Source organism: Poecilia reticulata, linkage group LG1, assembly GCF_000633615.1.
Source record: "Poecilia reticulata strain Guanapo linkage group LG1, Guppy_female_1.0+MT, whole genome shotgun sequence".
In the NCBI taxonomy this organism is placed as follows: Eukaryota; Metazoa; Chordata; class Actinopteri; order Cyprinodontiformes; family Poeciliidae; genus Poecilia; species Poecilia reticulata.
In genome coordinates, this window is record NC_024331.1 from 31,823,583 (window position 1) to 31,843,129 (window position 19,547).

Consider the following 19,547-nt stretch of genomic DNA (forward strand, 5'->3'; position numbering starts at 1 on the left):
TTGCTTTCACTGGCAGATTATTTCACTTAAAACAGGAAAAATGTTTTGTTAAAGTGAAATAATAGGTAGAATTTTGAAAGGTAAAATTTGTGAACCTACAGGTAGAGCTATAAAGTATGTACAGAAGCATCAATTTGATTATTAATTGTTGCATTTGTGTGGCATGATTACTGCCTCATTCCTTTTGATTAACTTAAAACAGGTCCATGAATTTAACTGGCAGCCAATCAAAAAGAGGAGCACAATAAAAAATATTACAATAAATTATTTTATCCAATATTTTAATAATAATGACTGAAAACTGGTTAGATTTTGTGATCATTTTTATTCTTTTGCATTTTTCCCTAATTTCCCCTCCAGTTCTCTGAGGCTCCTCTAGCGCCCCCTGGCGGCCCCACTTTGAGAAACACTGTGTTGAAATATTTCAGCTCAGAATAGTTTTCTGGATAATAAATTAGCTCTGCTTCGGTAATCAATCACCTTACTGGTTTATGTTTCTTTAAATAAATCACATTCAGCTGTTTTTAAAGCGTGTGTTTAATCAGGTCTGATGATCTGGATGCTAACGACCCGAGAGGCACTTTTCTGTTCCGATCCGTTCTGCCTGGAGGCTCCGCTGCTCCAGTTCTGATCCGATCACTTGCTGTACTTGTAGAATCCCTGTAGCGACTTCTTGCCCAGTTTCCCCTCAGAGACCAGCTTGTTGAGGAGATCACTGGGAGCGAAGAGCGGGTTGTCGGGTTCCTTCTCGCGCCAGCCTAAAGATTCAGGAGGAAGAGGATTATTTAGATCCAAATTATCGATTAACCAGTTTATCTAACATCGACTAACGATTCACTGATAAGCGGCCATTTTCTTAAAAGCCTGAGTTTTCTCATGTATGAAGAAGGTCCACCGTCTTCCATAACGGCCTAAATTCTCATATCCTGAATTAAAATAAATATCTACTGAATTTTAGCATTATTTTGTGCCAGCGGTACTAAATATTGACCAGATAAACAGAAAACTGTGGTTTTCTCATTTCATTAAACAGACATATTTATAAAATATAACAAAACAGGAAACTCTTTTATTGTCGGATAGAAGAATAAAAGATGAAAATAATTAAATATGTGAAACTTAGTATCCATGACCAGAGATGTTCATACCTACTTGTCTACAGTGGCTTTTAAAGCAGTCGCCATCTTTAATTCTATCAACTGGCTCAGTAAAGGATGACCAGCAGCGCCCTCTGCTGGGTGGTGGCCAAACTACAACAGTAAAATTTAAAGGCCGTATTGGTAAATACCCACCGTCTGTGATGAACTTTATTGTGTCCAGTCCCACGTAGTCGCTGAGCTCAAACGGTCCCATCGGATAACCGGCGCCCAGCTTCATGCCGATATCGATGTCTTCTTTGGACCCGTGGCCTGCAGAAAGAAACTGATGTGAAACCATGGCAACCATTTTACCGGCGAAGCAGACGGAGACGCACCTCTCTCGTGCAGCCGCAGGGCCTCCATCATGTAGGGAACCAGCAGCCGGTTCACGATGAACCCAGGTGTGTCCTGGACAAACAAGGCAGGGATTCAGAGACCGGAACCGTCCTCCTCAGACGGTCCAACTGTTCCACCTCACCTTGCAGCACACCGGCGTTTTTCCGAGCGCTTTAGTGAAGTTCAGGAGGGACTCGGACGTCTCTGGGCTGGTCGATGACGTCGCGACGACCTGCAGGAGATCGAGACTTTACCGACTTTCAAGCCTGGCGGGACGCAAGAGTCCAAAACGTCATCCAGGAAACAAGAAGCAGGAAAAGATCCGAGGCAACAGGCTGGGAAACTGGTCCAACGTTCCGGTAGGATGCAGAGCCAGGATGCAGGATTTGTTGGCATCAACATCGGTATCGGCCAACGCTGTTCACCTTTCAAAGGGGCTGTACCTCATCAAAAACAAACCTGCAGTGTGGCTTTGATTCTTTCATGAATGTTTGAGAAATCCATAACAACCATCCAGCTGTGCAAAACGCCAGGGTGAACCTAGCCCCGCCTTCAAGCCGCAGCTCCTCCCCCATTCAGCTCCTCCCCATTCAGCTCCTCCCCATTCAGCTCCTCCAGACTAGCCAGCAGCAATTAGCAAACACCTGGTGGAACTGCTGAGCTCGCTATAGGAGCCACTTCTCTGAGCAATGCTGGTAAAAACGTCGTTAAAGGGTTAATAGAGGAGCCATGTTGAAGGCAGAGCTGGAGTTTTTAAAGAGACAGAGGCCCAATTTCAAGATCTTAATTAAAAAAAGTCACATTTCTTTTAAAGTCATATTGATACATACAGATTTTGTAAAACAACTGAAGGTAACAATTTGATTATGCTATAAAATGGCACCACGTGCCTGTAAATCACATAATGCTTTGTGTTTTTTAACAACTCTTCTTGTTCCTAGACGTAAACTGATCCGGTTACGTTGCGTTTACAGGAAAAAGCAGCTCCAGTTCCAGCCTGCTCCTCGGTTCGGTTCTGATCCAAAACCAGTCTGGACGGCTCGTCTCTGCGTGTGACCCACCTCTACCAGTTTCATCATGGGAACGGGGTTGAAGAAGTGGAGGCCTCCGCACCGGTCCGGCCTGCTGGTGGCGCTGGCCATGTCACTGATGGGCAGCGAGGACGTGTTGCTGGCGAAGATGGTGTGTCTGCAACAGAAAATACCGGAAAATTATTTCCACAACAACCAAAAACTCATCGGGTCACAATTTTACATTTAGATGGAACTCAGTTTGAAGGCCTTCCATTAACGTGCTAATCCTTAAGCACTAATCCCAAATACTAGTTCTGCCAACAATAAAGCATTTAGTGGAAGCTAATGCTAATGTGCCGATACTCCAAAAGCAATGCAAACCCACCATGGGTGAAGAACATATGAGCACTTTGACTTAACATCAACAGAGCTGATCTAGTGATTATTTCTTGGATTAACTGACAAAGAGCAAAATGTGCTTAAAAGTTTTACACAACTTGAACCAGGTGAAGCTAAAACTGCCACTCGAGGAATTCTGGGTAGAACAGACAATTTTTTTTAATACAAAATGCATATATTTTTGTAGTTTTTGGCTTAATGACTGTTGTGTTCTTTCAGCAAACGGCCATTTTCTGGGTCTGTGTTCTCCACTTAACGATTAATCAATTACTGAATTAGTGACAATTAATCGTATTAATCGTTGGAGCCCTATTTTAGCCTCGTTGTGAGCAGGAAGGTTTCTGTGAAAAATATTTTTGTTTCCATGGAGATACTTTGAAAAAGTCTGACTCTATAATCTAACACACATCGAGAGCAAACAAAGCCCAGACCTGAAAGCCAGAGAAACATTTCCAACATGCTAACCGGGCGGTGACTCTTACTCGGGCGCCATCTTGTCCAGGAAACCAAACAGATCCTGTTTGATCTTCATATTCTCCACGATGGCTTCCACCACCAGGTCTGAGGAGGTGACGGCAGCTGCAGGGTTTGTGTTGGTCGACACGTTCTGCATCACCTTCTGGATGAAGTCGTCGCCAGACTGAGGAGAAACCAGGATGTTCTCTGTGAAACGCTCATCGCCTGTTTGTTCCTCCGAGGATCTGCAGTGCCTCACCTCCGGGTCGTCAGAAAACTTCTTCTTCACCACTCTCCTCAGGCTGCTCTGGATTCCCTTCATCGCTTTCTTCAGGATGTCGTCCGTCATGTCCACCAGTGTCACCGAGTGGCCGGTGGATGCAGCGACCTCCAGGGAGAAAGCAGAAAGCACACCAGCTTCATCAGGCTGTGAAGGGATTTGTTTTGCTCCGGTTGGGTTTTCATGTGAGCAGGTTTTAAAATCCTGGTCTGGAGCGTAGCAATCTGGTCAAAACACCAGATTCGCTTTCAGACTCTCGTCCTCCTTGGTCTGTTTGTTAAAGTACAAACTGAACTGTTCACCACAGGTTTAGAGCCGAAGGAGGTCAGAGTTCAAATATGGAACCTGGAAGAAACGCAGCATTGAAGCGTTGATGGAGAGACAAACCGATGGAAAGGTCTGTCTCGATATCAAAATGTGTTGGACGATACAATGTCCCAGGAATTATCGCGATAAATAATAATATTGTTGTTTTGAGACCATTATCAAGTAACATAACGAACTAGAACATATCCTCAAAGATCTACTTAACATTTAACACTCAAACCGGTTAGACATTTTAAATATTAAGCAAATTTATTTTTGGAATGTCAAATTGCTCAAATATATGGTTAATGGAAACAAAGCTACTGTCTTTTAACATAAGAACATCAACTTTAAAATCAATAAACTTTAATTTCTAATGAACATTTTAGACTGGAACTGGAAGACATTTTAAATATCTGAAACAAACAAAACAATAAAATTAATTATGAAGTCTCTGTAAACAAAACTGCCTTCACAAAAAGGGCTAGCTGAGACTTTAATCATCCAGTTTTTGGCAGAAAGAGAGAAAAACAATAAATAATGCAAATGGAAATGATTGAGCTTCCTCAGGTTCACTGCATTTATTTTAACAAGAGAGAAAATCAAGTTGGTGGTAAACATCAGTTAGAAAAAGGCGGCGAGCTGACTGCGATTATATAGTGATGTAAATCCAAGTCATTCATCAACATAGCTAATTTAATCTTTAACTTAACAAATATATAGTTTTACTGCAGGAAACAAAATCACACATGGATCATACAACTGGTCACTGAAACATTATTTTGAATTAAAACTTAAAACATACCGAACCGGAGAAAAGTCAAGTTGGTGGCTAAAGTCGGTCCAGCAGCCTGTTACGTTAGATAAATACAATAAATAACCCAAAAACTACACAGCAGTGGCTCCCAATGAGCAGTTGACAGCAGTTAGCAGTTGTAAAATTAAACAACATTAAACTAAAATTCACAACATTAATAATAATGATAATACTTTCAAAACATGGCGAAATTTACACATGAAACGCTGCATATGATTAAATTTGTCTAAAATCGAATAATAGAGCAGAAAACACAGAGCCGATCCCGATACATACCGCAAGTGACAGATGACAATAGAAAAAGGGGACGAGCTCTCGGTTACCGGTTGCTATGGTAACAACCCTCAGTCAAAAGCAGCGATGGGTTATTTGTCAGTAAACACAGTGGATGCGCGCGCAACTCAACTGCAGCAAGCATCGGGGCAGGCTTTGAACGCTCACTGGTTACCATGGTTACCGCGCTTCTCTTATTGTTTTAACATTAGCTAGCATGTCGTCGGCGCACTACCACCGTCTACCGCAGCGTCATGAAATAAGTTATTTTCTATCAAATTGACATCAGTGAATAAGTTGCGTCTTAACGATCCACTGGATTAAATGCAGTCGATTCCCTGCATTTAATCAGGTCATCTGAATAAATCAGGATTAAAAGCAGGTGAGTCGATAAATGACAAGAGAAAATGGCTCGAACGTCAGTGGCGTCATCACTACCAATACATTTTTAAGCGTAATTTATGTTTTTCTCGCAAATGACAAATACAATACAGTAATTTCTTCCTATTTTGATCACTATTAAGTAGCTGCATCTATCAAGGCAGGTGATAAACGAAGCCTTCAGAAATGAAAGATGCAGCGGGTTGGACCGGAAGCAGAGCTGTGCTAACAATAAAACCTCTGACGCGCCGTTGGGGTTTGCGCCGGTGTTCAGTTTATCTGCGCTACCCGTAAATCCGTCCTACCTTGTGGTAATGCGCATGCGCACATCGATGTAGTCAGAACAGAAGAGATGTGATCTGGTAACGCAGATCACCTCCAATTGTAAACCCGATTTACAATTAGGTTTTATTAGCCTAACTGTGAATAGTTTAAATAGTTATTGTATTTTTGCCTGCTTTCTGAAGGCGACATGCGATAATCCCTCATCGAAATTTAAAAAATAGCAACTCTGGAAGGCAGTGCAAATAAATAAACACGTATATTTCAATAAATATAAAAAGTATAAACACAGAGAAGCAACTGTGTGTTGCTTCTAATGATGTTTGTTAACAAACAAACATTAGGCAAATAAGTAAATAGTAAATAGATTTTGATCAACTTCACATCTATTAACACAAAATACTAAACAGGTGCTTGACAAACGGATGGACAGACACACGGATGGATGTATGGACAACCGGATGGACGGGTGAATGGACAGATGGATGGACCGACAAGTGAATGGATGGATGGATGGATGGATGGATGGACAAGTTGACGAATGAATGAACAAACGGATGTTGTTCTCTGGTGTTGTATCAACCCGTCACCACTAGAGGGAGCAGCTACATTTCACTGTCTCCATTTATATCTGCTTCCGTTGAGATCAGGTGAGAAGGAGCCGAACAGTTTTCTGAACGCGTTTTAAGGTGAATGGACGAATATTGTCGTCATATAAAAGTTCTGTTAACTCATTTGGGCTCCATCTAAATTAAATTGATTATAAACAGGTAGGTTCTGTAGGGAGCTCGCTCAAGTTATAAGAATGCATCGTTTTATTTGAAGGAAATGGATTCTGGACACTGACCAACTCATCTTCTGTTGTGGTTGAGCATCAATTGGTGGAACAAACAGAAGGATAGATAAAAAAAACAAAACATCTCCTGTAGAATCATCTAGCAGTGTTTCTAAACCCTGATCCTCAAGACAAACTGCCCTGCATGTTTCAGGTGTTTCCTTGCTTCAGCCCAGGTGATTTCAATTGACAAGTGTTTGCAAAACTGCAATCAGCTGAATCAGACATATTTAAACGGGGAAACATTTAAAACATGCGGGGCAGTGTGCCTTGAGGACCAGGGTTGGGAAACACTGATCTACAGACTTCATGATGAAAAAAAAACAAAGTTAACATTTAGGCCAGTTTGGTTGTTGATTGCTACATCCAAGTTTAACAGCGACCACAGGAAGATCCCAAGATTCAGTGCATTGGGCTGTAAAATGTTTATAATATTAAAGTTTTGAACAGGCAAATGCCAGGACGACCTAAAACCACAAGATCAGAAACTCAGATTCCCAGCAGGTTGAAAAAAAATAGAAACAAGGAATTTCCCTGAAAAGCTTCCATGCATGCGTCTCACTTGTGCGATTCCTGCTCCCATCTGACCTCCTCCGATGATCGTCACGTTTTTGATCACAACATTCCTCACAACCGAAGAAGAGAAGCTCCTCTGGATCTGGTGCGCGAAAAAGGCCATGTTGGAGGAAAATAACCTAAACATACAGGCTCTAAAATCTGCAGAACCGGGGACAGAATCCAAACTGGGTGAAGGGTCGACTGCAGGCTACTTCTTCATCTTAAAAGCTTTCAGATTCAGCGGACAAACCGACTGGAAAAAGAACTACCGCCATCTAGTGGACAGTTTCTGCAACACTATCAAAACAGGATTTTTTTCTGTCCGATGTCAGTTTGTTTCACTCTTAATCCAATGGAGAAACTATAGATTACACCTTTAATCCATAGAAAAGAGATTATTACAAACATCATATTTGATATTTTTATGAATAGCTTAGCTTAGCTTAGCTGCATGACAGGAACCAGAGAGAGAGATCAATGTTTAAGCATCAGCTGTTTACCTGCTTCTTCTTCCAGGATAGTGGGGTTTTTTAAATTACTTTTTAACTATTAATATTCTTACTCCATAATATTTAGGATAATTTCAGACCCTGATCTGATCTGAGAGGCTGCAGGTCCAAAAAGCAGTAAAAATTATTTGGCTTTTCTGCCAAAATCCAAAGAATTAACAAGTTAATACGGTTAATGCTGCGTTCTAGTTGCAATGTGACAAATTAGAGACCTAATATATCAGCAAAAATTGATGTAAAAATATCCCAAATTTTTCTGCATAATTGATTGAATTATAAAACCACGGAAACAGAAACATTATAACATCATCAGTTTTCTTTTCCCTCCCCTCATCTTTACTAAAACAGAATAGGAAAAAAGTTCAGAAATGTAACAAGCCTAACAGTGACATCTGCAGGTCAAATCAAAAACTGCACTCTGGAACTTTTCCCAAGATTCGCATTTTGATTCCTGTTATATCAGACATGTCATTTCACATCAAAAAATAACTAATAAATGTTCACATACGTTTCATCAGCAGATACAAATTGCACTTGTGCCAATAAAGCTTCTTTGATTAAAATATTAATATTCTGTTTTTCTACAATTCCTGTCAAAGGAAGTCTGCATCCAAAAGTTTCTTAAAAAATTACCAAGAAAACATCATTTCTCCTCAAATGAATAGGACAATAATCTATTATTATGATTAAATAAGTCAGGTATTCAAGTTGCTTTCATTTTATGGGGCAGAAAATAAACATTTTTCTCCATATTAAAATAATAACTGACCATAAAACAATAACATTTTCATCTGGTATCTTATAGAATCAGCCGAAAATAAAAATTGACCTTTTAAAGGGAAATAAATGTAAGTGCTAAACAAATTAATACTGTTCTTATAAATTAACACATGAAATTACCTAAAAATGAAATCCAAGTTTTTTAGAGTCAAATACATTTTGACTAATCAGAGAAATATTCTTAAAAATAAAAGATAAGATGTTGCGAAAGAGACACTCTTTGGTTTAAATTCTCTCCCAGAGTCTCTCCAGGAGACCTGAGAAGCATCTTCAGGTCGCAGCAGCCGCTCTAGCCGAGTGCGTCGCGGCTGAATGAGTCCTCACTGCGGGCGCTCACGCACAAGGCGAAGGGGCAGGGAGCCAGAGTCAGGCCGAAGCGACCGTGCAGGGACGGAGCGGACGCCCCGTCTGGGAGCCGGAAGGTGCATCCCTGCAGCAGACCGCTGACGGTCAGGAACAGCTCCATCTTGGCCAGCTGTTCGCCCATGCACACCCGGCGACCTGACGGCCACATGCAAAAGGGATTTACTTGTGTTTATTTCTGTTAATTTGGTGATTATGGCTTATAAAAAAAAATTAAGATTCAAACCAGAATATTACAAAAGACAAAGAATGAAAGGTGATTCCATATTTGCTTGGTTCTAGAACTGTGGCGCTCATGGCAGCAGCACGTTGGAGCAGTTCTGTCAGCTATTATGTTCTTTTACTAGATTTTTGTTCATATTCTTTTGGTTGAATTGTTGCATGTTTGGACAATCATTCCCTCTGGTCATTATGACGTGTAACCATGGCAACGGAGTATTGTTTTTACAACTGGTAGAAGCTGATTAGCATTTCAAAAGGTCAAATTATTCCTGAACTTTGACCCCAAATCCCAGAGAAGTTTAAAGAAGGCTTTGTGGAACCAGAGACAGTAGGAAGAAGTTGAAACCGTCTCTGGATCCTCGACTCCAACGTCTCTCGATAGAGATGTAAAGAGGAGTGGCCAAAGCAAAGGAGGCGGATTAGCAGAGCTAGCAAACAACTGATGGTGTCATTTAGGACGTGTTACTATCATCTCTGCTGACCGGAAATTTAGCTGTTAGCTTGTTATAACACTCTTCGGTCAGAGGCCTTTAACATTTGTTGCAACACTGACAGCTACTGGAGATCCTTCCTGCTCACAGCATCACCATCTACAACTCTTTGAAGATTCTTGGATAAAACGTTTGGATAATAGACTCTGAACAGCCAGCTTCTTAAGCAACAACCTTTCTAACATACTAAGATTTTCAGAGGTTCATTATTGTTAAGCCATAATCATCAATAATAAGAGGAATAAATAAACTTTCTGGAGCTAAACGGGTTTATTCTCCTGGGTGACAGAGCATCGTACCGATTCCAAACGGTATGAAGGACTCTTTCCTCAGCAGTTTCCCCTCTCCGTCCAGGAAGCGGGCCGGGTTGAAGGCGTCCGGATCGTCCCACATACTGGGGTCTCTGTGGACCGCGTACAGGTTGGGCATAATGACCGTTCCTTTGGGAATGGTGAAGCCCCGGAATGCTGGGAAACGGATAAAACCCATCAGAAAACACGCTCCATCGCAGACTATCCTCTGGTTGCCCCCGGTACCCATGGTTGCCCCCGGTTACCTGTGGTCTCTGACGCCATGTGAGGAATGCTGAGAGGAACCACCGCCGTCAGTCTCTGCACCTCCATGATGGCGGCTTCAGTAAAAGGCAAACTTCCTCTGTCAGTCAAAGATGGAGGGCGGCGTCGGCCCACCACTCTGTCGATCTCTGCTTGGACCTGGTCTGGGATCCACACAGAGGGATGCAAGCGTCAGTCGTCATGGAAACCGGCTAAGGCTCAACGCACAAGCGTGCCTGGTTAAAGTGACACCAATGAAAAGGCTGACGTGTCAGTCTGCATCAGTGAGAAGTGGTTAAATATTTACTGAGCCAGTTCTGACCAAAATCAGGAAGTAGAGGAGACATGGCAACCTGCCGCCGGTTCTTAATTTCTTCTTTCACTATTAATAAGTAGAGATTTTACATCTAGAAACCTGAAATATGTGATAAATTCACAAACTTAATCACCACAAACTTAAATGTTTTCTGGTGAGGCTTAAAAGGAAAACGACACATGGTGTTCAGATTGTTTAGTAAATAAAAATCTGAAATGTGCGGCATGTATTTCTGTTAGACTCCCTTTACTCTGACACCCTTAAATGAAATCCAGTCATACCAACCTAAATAGTTTACTGGTTTGTGATGTAATGCGTCTTTCCTCTGAAGCCTCAGAGGTTTGCTAATAAACTCAAAATTATTAGCAGAAAATTCACTTATGCACGACTTTTTATCAGAAATATTTATAAGAAAATGCAGCTTGGGAAGCAGGAATACTAAAGAACAATGCTACTTGACATGCAACCTTGGTCCCCATTCGAACCGAACCTACTGCACCATCGGGTCTCAGGCGGCGCAGTTACCTTGGATATCAGGGTACAGGGCCAGGTAGAGCAGAACCCACAGAACTGAATTGGTGGTGGTGTCGGTTCCGGCGATGAAGAGGTCTCCGATGATGTAGAAGAGGTAGTCCTCTGTGAAGCTGCTGTCCTGCTCTCCTGCGGCTTGCTGAGCCAGCATCTCCATCAGGTACATGTCAGTCAGGTCTCTGGGGTTGTCAGGATCCAAAGTGTTGCTGTGGCTCTGGATGATCTTCTTCAGGAACACCGTGATGTCTCTCTCCACCCGCCGCAGCTCCCTGAACGCCCCGAAGGGCAGGTAGTAGAGCAGCGGGAAGATGTTGATGAGCACTGCGGGGCTGTTTATGCAGATCTCCAACCCGCGCGACATCAGGTCCAGGATGCCGCGGAACTCAGGGTCGTCGTGATGGAAGCGCTGACCCAGGATCAGGGAGCAGATGACGTTTGACACGGCGTTGCTGATCAGCCTGGAGGGGTCGACGCCGCCGCGCTCTCCGTTCAGCCTCAGCAGCTCCATTTTGACGGCGGCCACGCCCTGCTGAATGCACGGCTCCAAACTCAGCCGACCCAGGCCGAAGTTCCTCAGGGTGGCGTGGCAGAACTTACGCTGCTTTCTCCACACCAGCCCGTAGGGGGCGAACACGATTCCTGAAACACAAACAGGAGACGGCTCTAGTCATTTACAGACTGACCTGTCACAAAGACAAATTTGCTGGAGAGTAAATTGTCCCCAAGTTATTACAATAAACCTCTCTAGCTCTCAGTGACGGCAGAAGCTTTGTCCTCTGCTCCCTCCTTACCCACTTCTGCCCTGCTTTCCTCTGTCTTGGTGCTGCTTTTGGAGCATCTGTTTCTGAATCTGTAAATTATGGATCAGGTCAACTTGTCTCTCATTGTAATTGATCAAATTTTCTCAATAAGAATACTGGGAAAAGAAGAGTCCACTTATCCTGCACAGACATACCCAGAGGGAAACATTTTAGACTCTTAAGATGTTTATGAAAAATTATGTCAGTGAGTGAGAAACAGAACCACAGCAGCTGAAAATGAAACACGTCTTCCTTTGTCCCTGGAAGATGTGGAGGATCTGTATTTATTTGGACTCATGATAACGGGATTTATGAGGTTTGGAGTTAGCAGATACCAGGCATATCGATACATTTGGAAGACGTCACCAGCAGGATGGAATCTATCTTGGAAAAGTTGCTAGCTACGTGACTTTTGATCTTTTTCTATTGTAATTCCTAAATATATGATTTTGGATTTTACAGATATGCGGTATATTTCTGGGAGATTACAGTTTTTGAGGAAATTGGACAGACTTGTTAAGATTTTTTTTCTATGGCTGCTTTTTACTTTTACTTCAGTAAAACTTTTGGATACTCTTCCACACCTGGTAATGGTAATGAGATCAAGAGGCAAGAGTTTTCATTTATACCGCCTCATCAAGTCTGACCAATCAAATAAAAGAAACACACCCCACAGCATGATGCTGCCACCACCAGGTTTCACCGTATGGAAAAGGGAGAAGAAGGTCTCGGTGACAGGAAGTTGGATATAATCTTTTGCACCGCAGCGTGTTTATCATTTCCTCACCTTTCCGTTTGGTGAGTATGGAGATAGTGGGAACATCTGGCCGGTCTGAGAACACATCTGGATGGTTTGACAGCGCGTCCTTCACCACCTCATAGCCGTTGAGAACAACGATCAGCTGACTGCCCACAAACAGGCTGTAGATGTTCCCGTAAACGCTGGCTTGGGACGTTAAAGCCTCCATGACGCCGATGTTCCGCTTGGAGGTCTGTCCGAACCTCCGCCGGATGAAGGGAGGCAGGAGAAGGCCGCCGAAGTTACCGACCACCGGCCACGGCCGCGGACCTGGCGGGATGTTCCTGTAGATGCCGCGCTGCTTCTGATAAAAACGAACCAGATAAAAAACCACGAAGAAGAGCAGCAAAGGCAGCATGTTCGGAGGAGACGGAGCGGAGCTGCTGAGGTCTGCCAGCCATGACAGTGAGCCCATGCTGTCAGAGAGCCGACATCTCCGGGATTATCCGTAACAACAACAGCGGGCTAGAACGTGATTTCCTGTCTATGCGGGGGATGGAACTGTTGCTGCGTTCCTATTGGCTGGCTACGCTGTAAGCGAGCTCTGATTGGTGGGATTCTGAAATGCGGTCGATGTTGTGTTTTTTATTGCTGTCTTAAATCACTTGTTGTTGCTCATACACACCTCGTTTTTAACCAATGGCTGATTATCTGGTTAATTATCAGCCTTGCTGTTGTAGGTTTAGATGAATAAACATGCTTTCGATAAGCTCTTTTCATTCTAACCGTCTTTATTATGTAATTTCAGTTTCTGAATTTCTATTTACTCCTGGAGCTGTTTGCTGCTTTGTTTTACCTGAGGTTGATCAGTTCATATCTCCAACATGAAGGACCGGTGGGCACTGACTCACCACCAACCGACAGTAACTGGGCCAAAATGTTTTCTAGTTCATGGTGTCTTATAGATATCTTAAAAGCAAATAATGACTAGACAAAACTAAATTAAGATATCTTGAATTGTAATTTTGACTAGTCAAAATTCCTTTTAAGATATCTCTAAATGAGTTAGAGATATGTTGAATTACACAGCTTTTCTATTTCTATTTAAGATATCTTAAATTGACATTGTGACTAGTCAGAATGACATTACTGATATCTTGAAATGAAGCTTTGGCGCAAATTCAATCTGGAAGACTCTTTAGCCTCACCTGCCTCATCAAATCAGCACCTCCCTCTCTTCATCCTGGACCTATCAGCGTTGGATCAACCCTCGCTTCGGCCAATCATCGTTAGAGCTCCAGTTGAAAAGGACCTCCCGGCCACGGCCTCCTCCGTACCAACCCACCTCTGCCCCATCTCCACCTTCAGCTCCCGGATCTTCAGGCCACATCCTTCTTCAACCACCGCCTCCAGTACAGGCCCCAGGAGGATTACATTCCTATGCAGCATCAGGAATGTTTATCAAGCTTATCGAAGTTACAGCTCAACATTCCCGGCCAGGGCCTGAACGCCAAAGGACTTTAATGTTTATTTGTCATTAAACTTTCTTTAATCGCTTTCTTTCTCTGTCTGAGTCTCTCCAGATTGAATTGGTATTCTGTCTAGTAAAAACGTCCCTGACTTACATATCAATTTGAAAGTTTAATAAAACAATGAAATATAGAGAAAACGAAAAAAGATGTTTGAAAATGCATCACTTCCATGTTGAAAATAGCAAATTTAGCTTTTCAAAATTGCAAAGCTGTTCTTAAGTGCAGTCGGCTTGTCGGAAATGAATGAACAGGAAATTCTTTGCAGATATCAGAAGCGGTCTTATGGCATTTACTGACAATTTTGTGTAGGAAACATAAAATTCTGCAGGCAACTGTTTGGACACCACAAAGGGGCTTCCACGTCATTCTTAATTCAGATATCTGAAATTGTAATTTTGACTAGTCATAATTACGTTCATGATATCTTAAATCGTAATTACGGCTGTGTCCCGTCAAATGACAGATCCAGTGACGTCATTTGATATATCTTGAAAGGAATTTTGACTAGTCAAAATGTAAGTGAAGGTATCTTAAATTACCATTCCGGATAGTCAAAATGTTGTTTTGTCTGGTCAAAATGCATTTTTAGATATCTGGAATGTAATTACGGACAGTCGGACGAAATCGAATTTATGTTAAAACGGCTTGCCATACTGCGCCACTTCGCTGTTGAAGCTTCTGACCTGGCAGCTTTACGCTCTTATAAAAATACAATTTGACAACATCTGGAAACGAAGTTAAAGCTTCAGTCTGAGGATCTGAAAGAGGCGATCTCTGCCGCGGTCCGCATGTTAGTTCATCCCGCAAAAAGAGCCGCTGCTGAGTCAGCGGAGCGTCCTGCGCATCCGGGTGGAGGAGCAGCAGCTGGCAGCGCTGAATTCAGCAGTAACTAAACAGGATCCGTTCATAATAAGTTTTGTTTGTGATGCACAAACCAAAAGCACCGTTGTGTCTCTGGTCAGTGTGATAATTTGACTCCTACGTGTGCAGCTGTCCAGTCTTAGCCGGTTCAAGGGGAAAAACAGTCACACCTGACTTGGTGCAACTTTTCAGACTTTAATCCGCCGCTGGGATGATGTTCTGTTTCTTCTACGTTTATTCCTGCATAATAGACTCAAAGCTTCTAACCTGATTTGTAAATTTGTCAATATTATATAAAATTAAATTTAAATTTAATTTAAATTAAATATGTAATTTAAATTACATATTTAATTTAATTTAATTTAATTTAAAATTTAATTTAATTTAATTTAATTTAATTTAATTTAATTTAATTTAATTTAAATTTAAATTTAAATATAATTTAATTTAAATATGTTAAATTTACAAATATTGTAAATTTGTCAATATTTGCTGTGAATATAATTCAGCCTGTAAGTTGATGTGAAGTTCGCTTACGTTTCTATGACATCACTGCGAGGAGTCGACTTCTACTCGACTTTTATAATTTTATAGTCCACCTTAAAATGTATGAAGTCCATCAACCCCTAATACATAATGACGCCCCCTTAACATTTTCGCCTGTTAAGGGGTAATTGCAATTACCCCTTAACAGGCGGGGTAATTGCAATTACCCCGCCTGTTAAGGGGTAATCTTTCAAACCTTTAAAGGTTTGAAAGAACCTTTAAAGAATATTTATTGTTAATTGGCGCCTCATAACTGAAATGAATTGAGTTGGAAGAAGTTGTTTCATGAGAACTGAGTTTTAGAAAACTAAAATACTTTGATATGATCTTAAAAGACACTTTCTTCCTGCTCATAAAGGAAGTGAACTTACCACATCATCTCTGCTTCCGTTTCCTTTCGTGTCTGATTAGTCAGATGTGATTGGTCAGACATCATATATGCAGATATAGAGAATGCACAGGCTGCAGATCGTTAAGATGAGAAAGATAACTGGCTGAAACAGGAACCATCTCAGTGCCTTTAAACTTTCAAAGGTAAATATATTTTTTTTGTACAGAAATGAAAGATTACATCCAATATAATATGTTGTTAAAATATATACCATAATTAATATTACGGGTAGAACAAATTAGAAAAAACAATTATGCTACCTGCTAATAGTAGACATGGATGGTTTAAGTTATGCTGCTTCAGGCTCCTGGAGGACAAACTGACCACTTTATCTCACTCTCCTGCTTTCTTCTTCTGCTACTGTTCAGTTTGCATTATTTACTGTTCATTCATTCATTAACTTCATACTTTAATTTTTCCCCCTCAATCCACAGAAGCTCCATCTGGTCTGTTTGGCTGTGATGCCTTTCTAGAAGACGGCATCATCTGAGATCATATAAAGGGTAATTAACCATTTTGTCTCTTCTGCTGTTAACTTTTTACTTTTAGCATAAAAAGTACTCCTACGTCAGCGCTACAGTTTTTTTGTTTTTGCGTATCTGTTCTGTTTTCTCAAACCCCCGTCTGCTGCGGCAGATGACCACTTGAACTGAGCCTGGTTCTGGTTCTGCTGGAGGTTTCTTCCTGTTAAAGGGGAGTTTTTCCTCCCCACTGTTGTCACGTGCATGAAATTAATTTTGACAATAATAAATTAGAAATGAAAACATGAAAATTATTTTCCTTTTTTGTGTCTGAGGATCCTTCCTGCAATGGATCCTGGGTGAAAAATAACTTTTACCCCCAAACCCTGATGCGTAAATGAACAAAATAACAAATCATTCAGATTATACACATATAAACTGCCATCTCACTCTAAAATGTAAATTGTTCCAGTTAAATGTTTGCTAATGCAGGGTTGTTCATAAGAACCTGAATTGAAACATGTCCATTAGTCAATACAGAGAAGTWAATCTTTAAAACACTGAATGTTTGACTTTTTCTGGTTGGAAAAGTGAATTATTTCCATGTTGGACCCATTTAAAAAAAAAAAAGAACAACATATAAACTTTGATAATTGAGAAATATGTCCACTTTTACCAATATAATTTGATATCATTTAGATTCTGATGGTAAAATGTCAGGAATTACATGTTATACTGAAACGTTTAAAATGTATTTACACCTTTGTCTCTTCGGTTTACAGTCACTCCTGTCATCAAATTCCTGGTTCAATACTGAAGGATGGAAGAGTTGAACTTTAATACATCTGGGGAAAAAGTTTCAATTACAGCAACATGAGCCTCAACAGCAGTGACACTCATGACGGCTACAACAATGACTTCGATTTTGACCATTATGACCATTACTACTATTTGCAAGGTCAAATCCAAAAATGGGTGAATTGGATCACCATTGGCATTGCACTTCTTCTAATTCTTATAGTGATGATTGCAGTTTTTTTCCAGGTGAGTTCAGTATAATTGTAACTTATTTATTCATAATGGATTTGATTCCCAGCCTGATATTTAAACTGTGGTTCTCTCTTGTCTCAGGTCTTGTCCTTAGAAATGACTAAAATAAGTGGAACAGGAAACATCCTAGATGTCTAGAATATGTTTATGTCATTAATATTTTTTCCTCTGTTGACTTTCTCACAGGTGAAAAAGGGCCAAGATGCTCCAGTCTATGTCATCAACCTCCTGGTGTCTGATCTCATTCAGCTCTGCTGCAGAATGTCACCAGACATATTTTTATACCACCACTCCTTTTTCATCACATTGTATGCTATAATGGTCAGTGTCGGATTCATGGTGTGCATCTCTTGTGAAAGGTACGTTTCCATGTTTCCTCTTCTGTCTCTCACTTATTATTCTCCAGACTAAACATCTGTATCTGTTACTGCAGGTATCTGGTCRTTGCCAAGCCACTGTGGTACAGATTCAGGAGAAACATCAAGACATATGTGGTGGTCTGCAGTGTGGTCTGGATCCTTCCTGTTGTTTTTCTTCCACTGTATTATGTGACTACTGATCTGCCATCTGTCATCTTCTTTGTAGTTTTTCTCCTCCTGCCCTTTCCGTTGTTCATCTTCTTCTTGGTTGGGACGATCAAAGCTCTCTCTGGAGCGCTCCGTGTCCCAGCAGATRAAAAACGACGAATCATAGCCATTCAGGCTGTGGTGCTGCTTAATTACGCTCTGCTTTATCTGCCCATCGTCATTTGGCTTCTGATTATTCTTGAAGTAGTACAAATTAACACCTACATTAATGTTGAACTTGCGTTTCATGTTTGTATTTATCTTAGTCCCCTTGCAGACACAACTTTATATTTGTTAAGTCGGAAAAGCATCATGGATAAGTTTCTGTCTTCACTGTGTTCTAAAATATGTAACAATCTGGAGTTGAGCAGCACAGATTGTGAAATGAGGTCGGCTACAAAAACTGAGACTGTGTAGGTTTTACTATTCAAGAGAGCCGCCACACACAGCTGGCAGTAGCAAAAGATACAGTTCATTTTTCTGAAATGTTTCATTAAATGTATTTTTATTGGCAAACTATCTACTAATGTAATGTAAACTACACTGTTTAGTTCAGTGAGCACTTTGTTTCACTTATATAAATATCTTTTCTTTCTCTTTAGTCATTATTTTTAATTTACTTTTACATCTTCAGAAAATCTTAACATGAACTGGTTCAACCGTCGACTCAATATTTTTTGCTGATCTTTGTACGAGTTATGTTCACTGTTACGTTTTTCCTGTAACTCTGCAGCAATTTCATGGTGGAGATGTTGATGATACGGTAACTTAAGAAGTACTGCTACATTATTATAATTAAGTGTAAAATTATAATTTCTGGTGTAATCACTTACATTTAATCATGGATGTATTTTTTTCACATGTCGCTTAAAGCAAACATACATAATTACTATATGTACTGTAATAGAAAATTTTGTTTTTAGCTTATTTCATTTTTGATGGAACTGATGAAACTTTTTACCATTTATTTACCGATTATATCTGCTGTGTTTTTGTGTTTCTGCAACCATTAAAGAAGTTTCCAGATAAAGTTTAGATGTTTCTGCAGAAGAGACCTGAAGACATCCTGGGTAAAATGCTTCATCTGGAACTGAATGTGGAATGTAGTTTGTTCCCTGGTTTGACCTGAACCCATGAGTGACDGACAAAGAAGAACTAGAAGTTTCTCCTGAAATCCTCATCGGTTCTCTTTCCTGCCATAAAATCGTCCCCTCCAAGAGGTGAGGGATGTTTCATGAGCTGGAGGTCAGGATTGTCTCTGTGGTTCATCTGGTAATAGAGATAAGATCAGACTTTGGGTGAGTCGTTTCCGTGCTGTGACTCTATAACCATGTGATGTGTGTCGTTCARGGCTCTTCTCCTGACTGCGTTCAGTGAGTCGGGTCTTCGAACGCTTTTGCCTTCGAATAAAGAAACTTAAAGACAAAGATTAATTTGCTCCTATTATTGAAACAGATTCTAATTCTTGGATATAAAAAAATCTACATTGCTAGATTTAAAGCTGTAAAAATAATGGTTTTAACCCTCCTGTTGTCCTCATTTTGTGGCTGAGGTAATGTGGCTGTTGTCCTCGGGTCATTTTGACCAAGACTAGGTGGAATCGCCCAGTAGTCGTTTGCACATTTACTTTGTGCAAATGTTATTTATTTTACATCAGTTTGTTTTGTGTAGGAATGTCTGCTGTTCGGGGATCTGTTTGTGGCTTAACCCTCCTATTATGTTGCGGGTCAAATTGACCCGTTTCAAAGTTTAAAAATATT

General features: G+C 40.8%; 3 protein-coding genes across 4 annotated transcripts; 1 reads left to right on the forward strand and 2 right to left on the reverse strand.

The window, feature by feature from the left end:
* Window positions 1-519: 519 nt before the first annotated feature.
* On the reverse strand, window positions 520-7,303 carry hadh (hydroxyacyl-CoA dehydrogenase). Of its 2 annotated transcripts, XM_008422562.2 has the most exons (9): window positions 5,023-5,087; window positions 4,735-4,780; window positions 3,603-3,731; window positions 3,370-3,527; window positions 2,537-2,663; window positions 1,618-1,707; window positions 1,475-1,547; window positions 1,293-1,409; window positions 520-758 (listed from the first exon to the last, which is right to left on the reverse strand). In XM_008422562.2, the coding sequence occupies exons 3-9, from the start codon at window positions 3,690-3,692 to the stop codon at window positions 637-639; spliced, it is 777 nt and encodes a 258-aa protein (XP_008420784.1). In that variant the 5' UTR covers window positions 3,693-3,731; window positions 4,735-4,780; window positions 5,023-5,087; the 3' UTR covers window positions 520-636. The 2 variants fall into 2 exon arrangements, with proteins under 2 accessions (XP_008420784.1, XP_008420778.1); XM_008422556.1 differs by lacking the exons at window positions 4,735-4,780; window positions 5,023-5,087 and adding an exon at window positions 7,080-7,303.
* Window positions 7,304-7,912: 609 nt separating this feature from the next.
* On the reverse strand, window positions 7,913-13,089 carry cyp2u1 (cytochrome P450, family 2, subfamily U, polypeptide 1). Its single transcript, XM_008422542.2, has 5 exons — window positions 12,429-13,089; window positions 10,836-11,480; window positions 9,997-10,158; window positions 9,740-9,907; window positions 7,913-8,865 (listed from the first exon to the last, which is right to left on the reverse strand). Exons 1-5 carry the CDS (start codon window positions 12,853-12,855, stop codon window positions 8,654-8,656), a joined length of 1,614 nt encoding a protein of 537 aa, XP_008420764.1. The 5' UTR covers window positions 12,856-13,089; the 3' UTR covers window positions 7,913-8,653.
* Window positions 13,090-15,804: 2,715 nt separating this feature from the next.
* Window positions 15,805-18,317, forward strand: LOC103472714 (G-protein coupled receptor 4-like). The gene is made up of 5 exons (XM_008422530.2): window positions 15,805-15,853; window positions 16,145-16,213; window positions 16,954-17,215; window positions 17,408-17,580; window positions 17,655-18,317. The coding sequence occupies exons 3-5, from the start codon at window positions 17,045-17,047 to the stop codon at window positions 18,202-18,204; spliced, it is 894 nt and encodes a 297-aa protein (XP_008420752.1). The 5' UTR covers window positions 15,805-15,853; window positions 16,145-16,213; window positions 16,954-17,044; the 3' UTR covers window positions 18,205-18,317.
* The last annotated feature ends 1,230 nt before the right edge of the window (window positions 18,318-19,547 follow it).

Bases quoted from the DNA above. Each gene is read 5' to 3' on its own strand.
- hadh (XM_008422556.1), bottom strand. From the start codon at position 7,220: ATGTTTAGGTTATTTTCCTCCAACATGGCCTTTTTCGCGCACCAGATC. The intron at 2,664-3,369 runs GTAAGAGTCACC...TTTCTGTTGCAG, and splicing joins CTGGACAAGATGGCGCCCGA to ACACACCATCTTCGCCAGCA. The intron at 759-1,292 runs GTGGGTATTTAC...CTGAATCTTTAG, and splicing joins AATAAAGTTCATCACAGACG to GCTGGCGCGAGAAGGAACCC.
- cyp2u1 (XM_008422542.2), bottom strand. From the start codon at position 12,855: ATGGGCTCACTGTCATGGCTGGCAGACCTCAGCAGCTCCGCTCCGTCT. The intron at 9,908-9,996 runs GTAACCGGGGGC...TCCGTTTCCCAG, and splicing joins CATGGCGTCAGAGACCACAG to CATTCCGGGGCTTCACCATT. The intron at 8,866-9,739 runs GTACGATGCTCT...TGTGGCCGTCAG, and splicing joins CTTCATACCGTTTGGAATCG to GTCGCCGGGTGTGCATGGGC.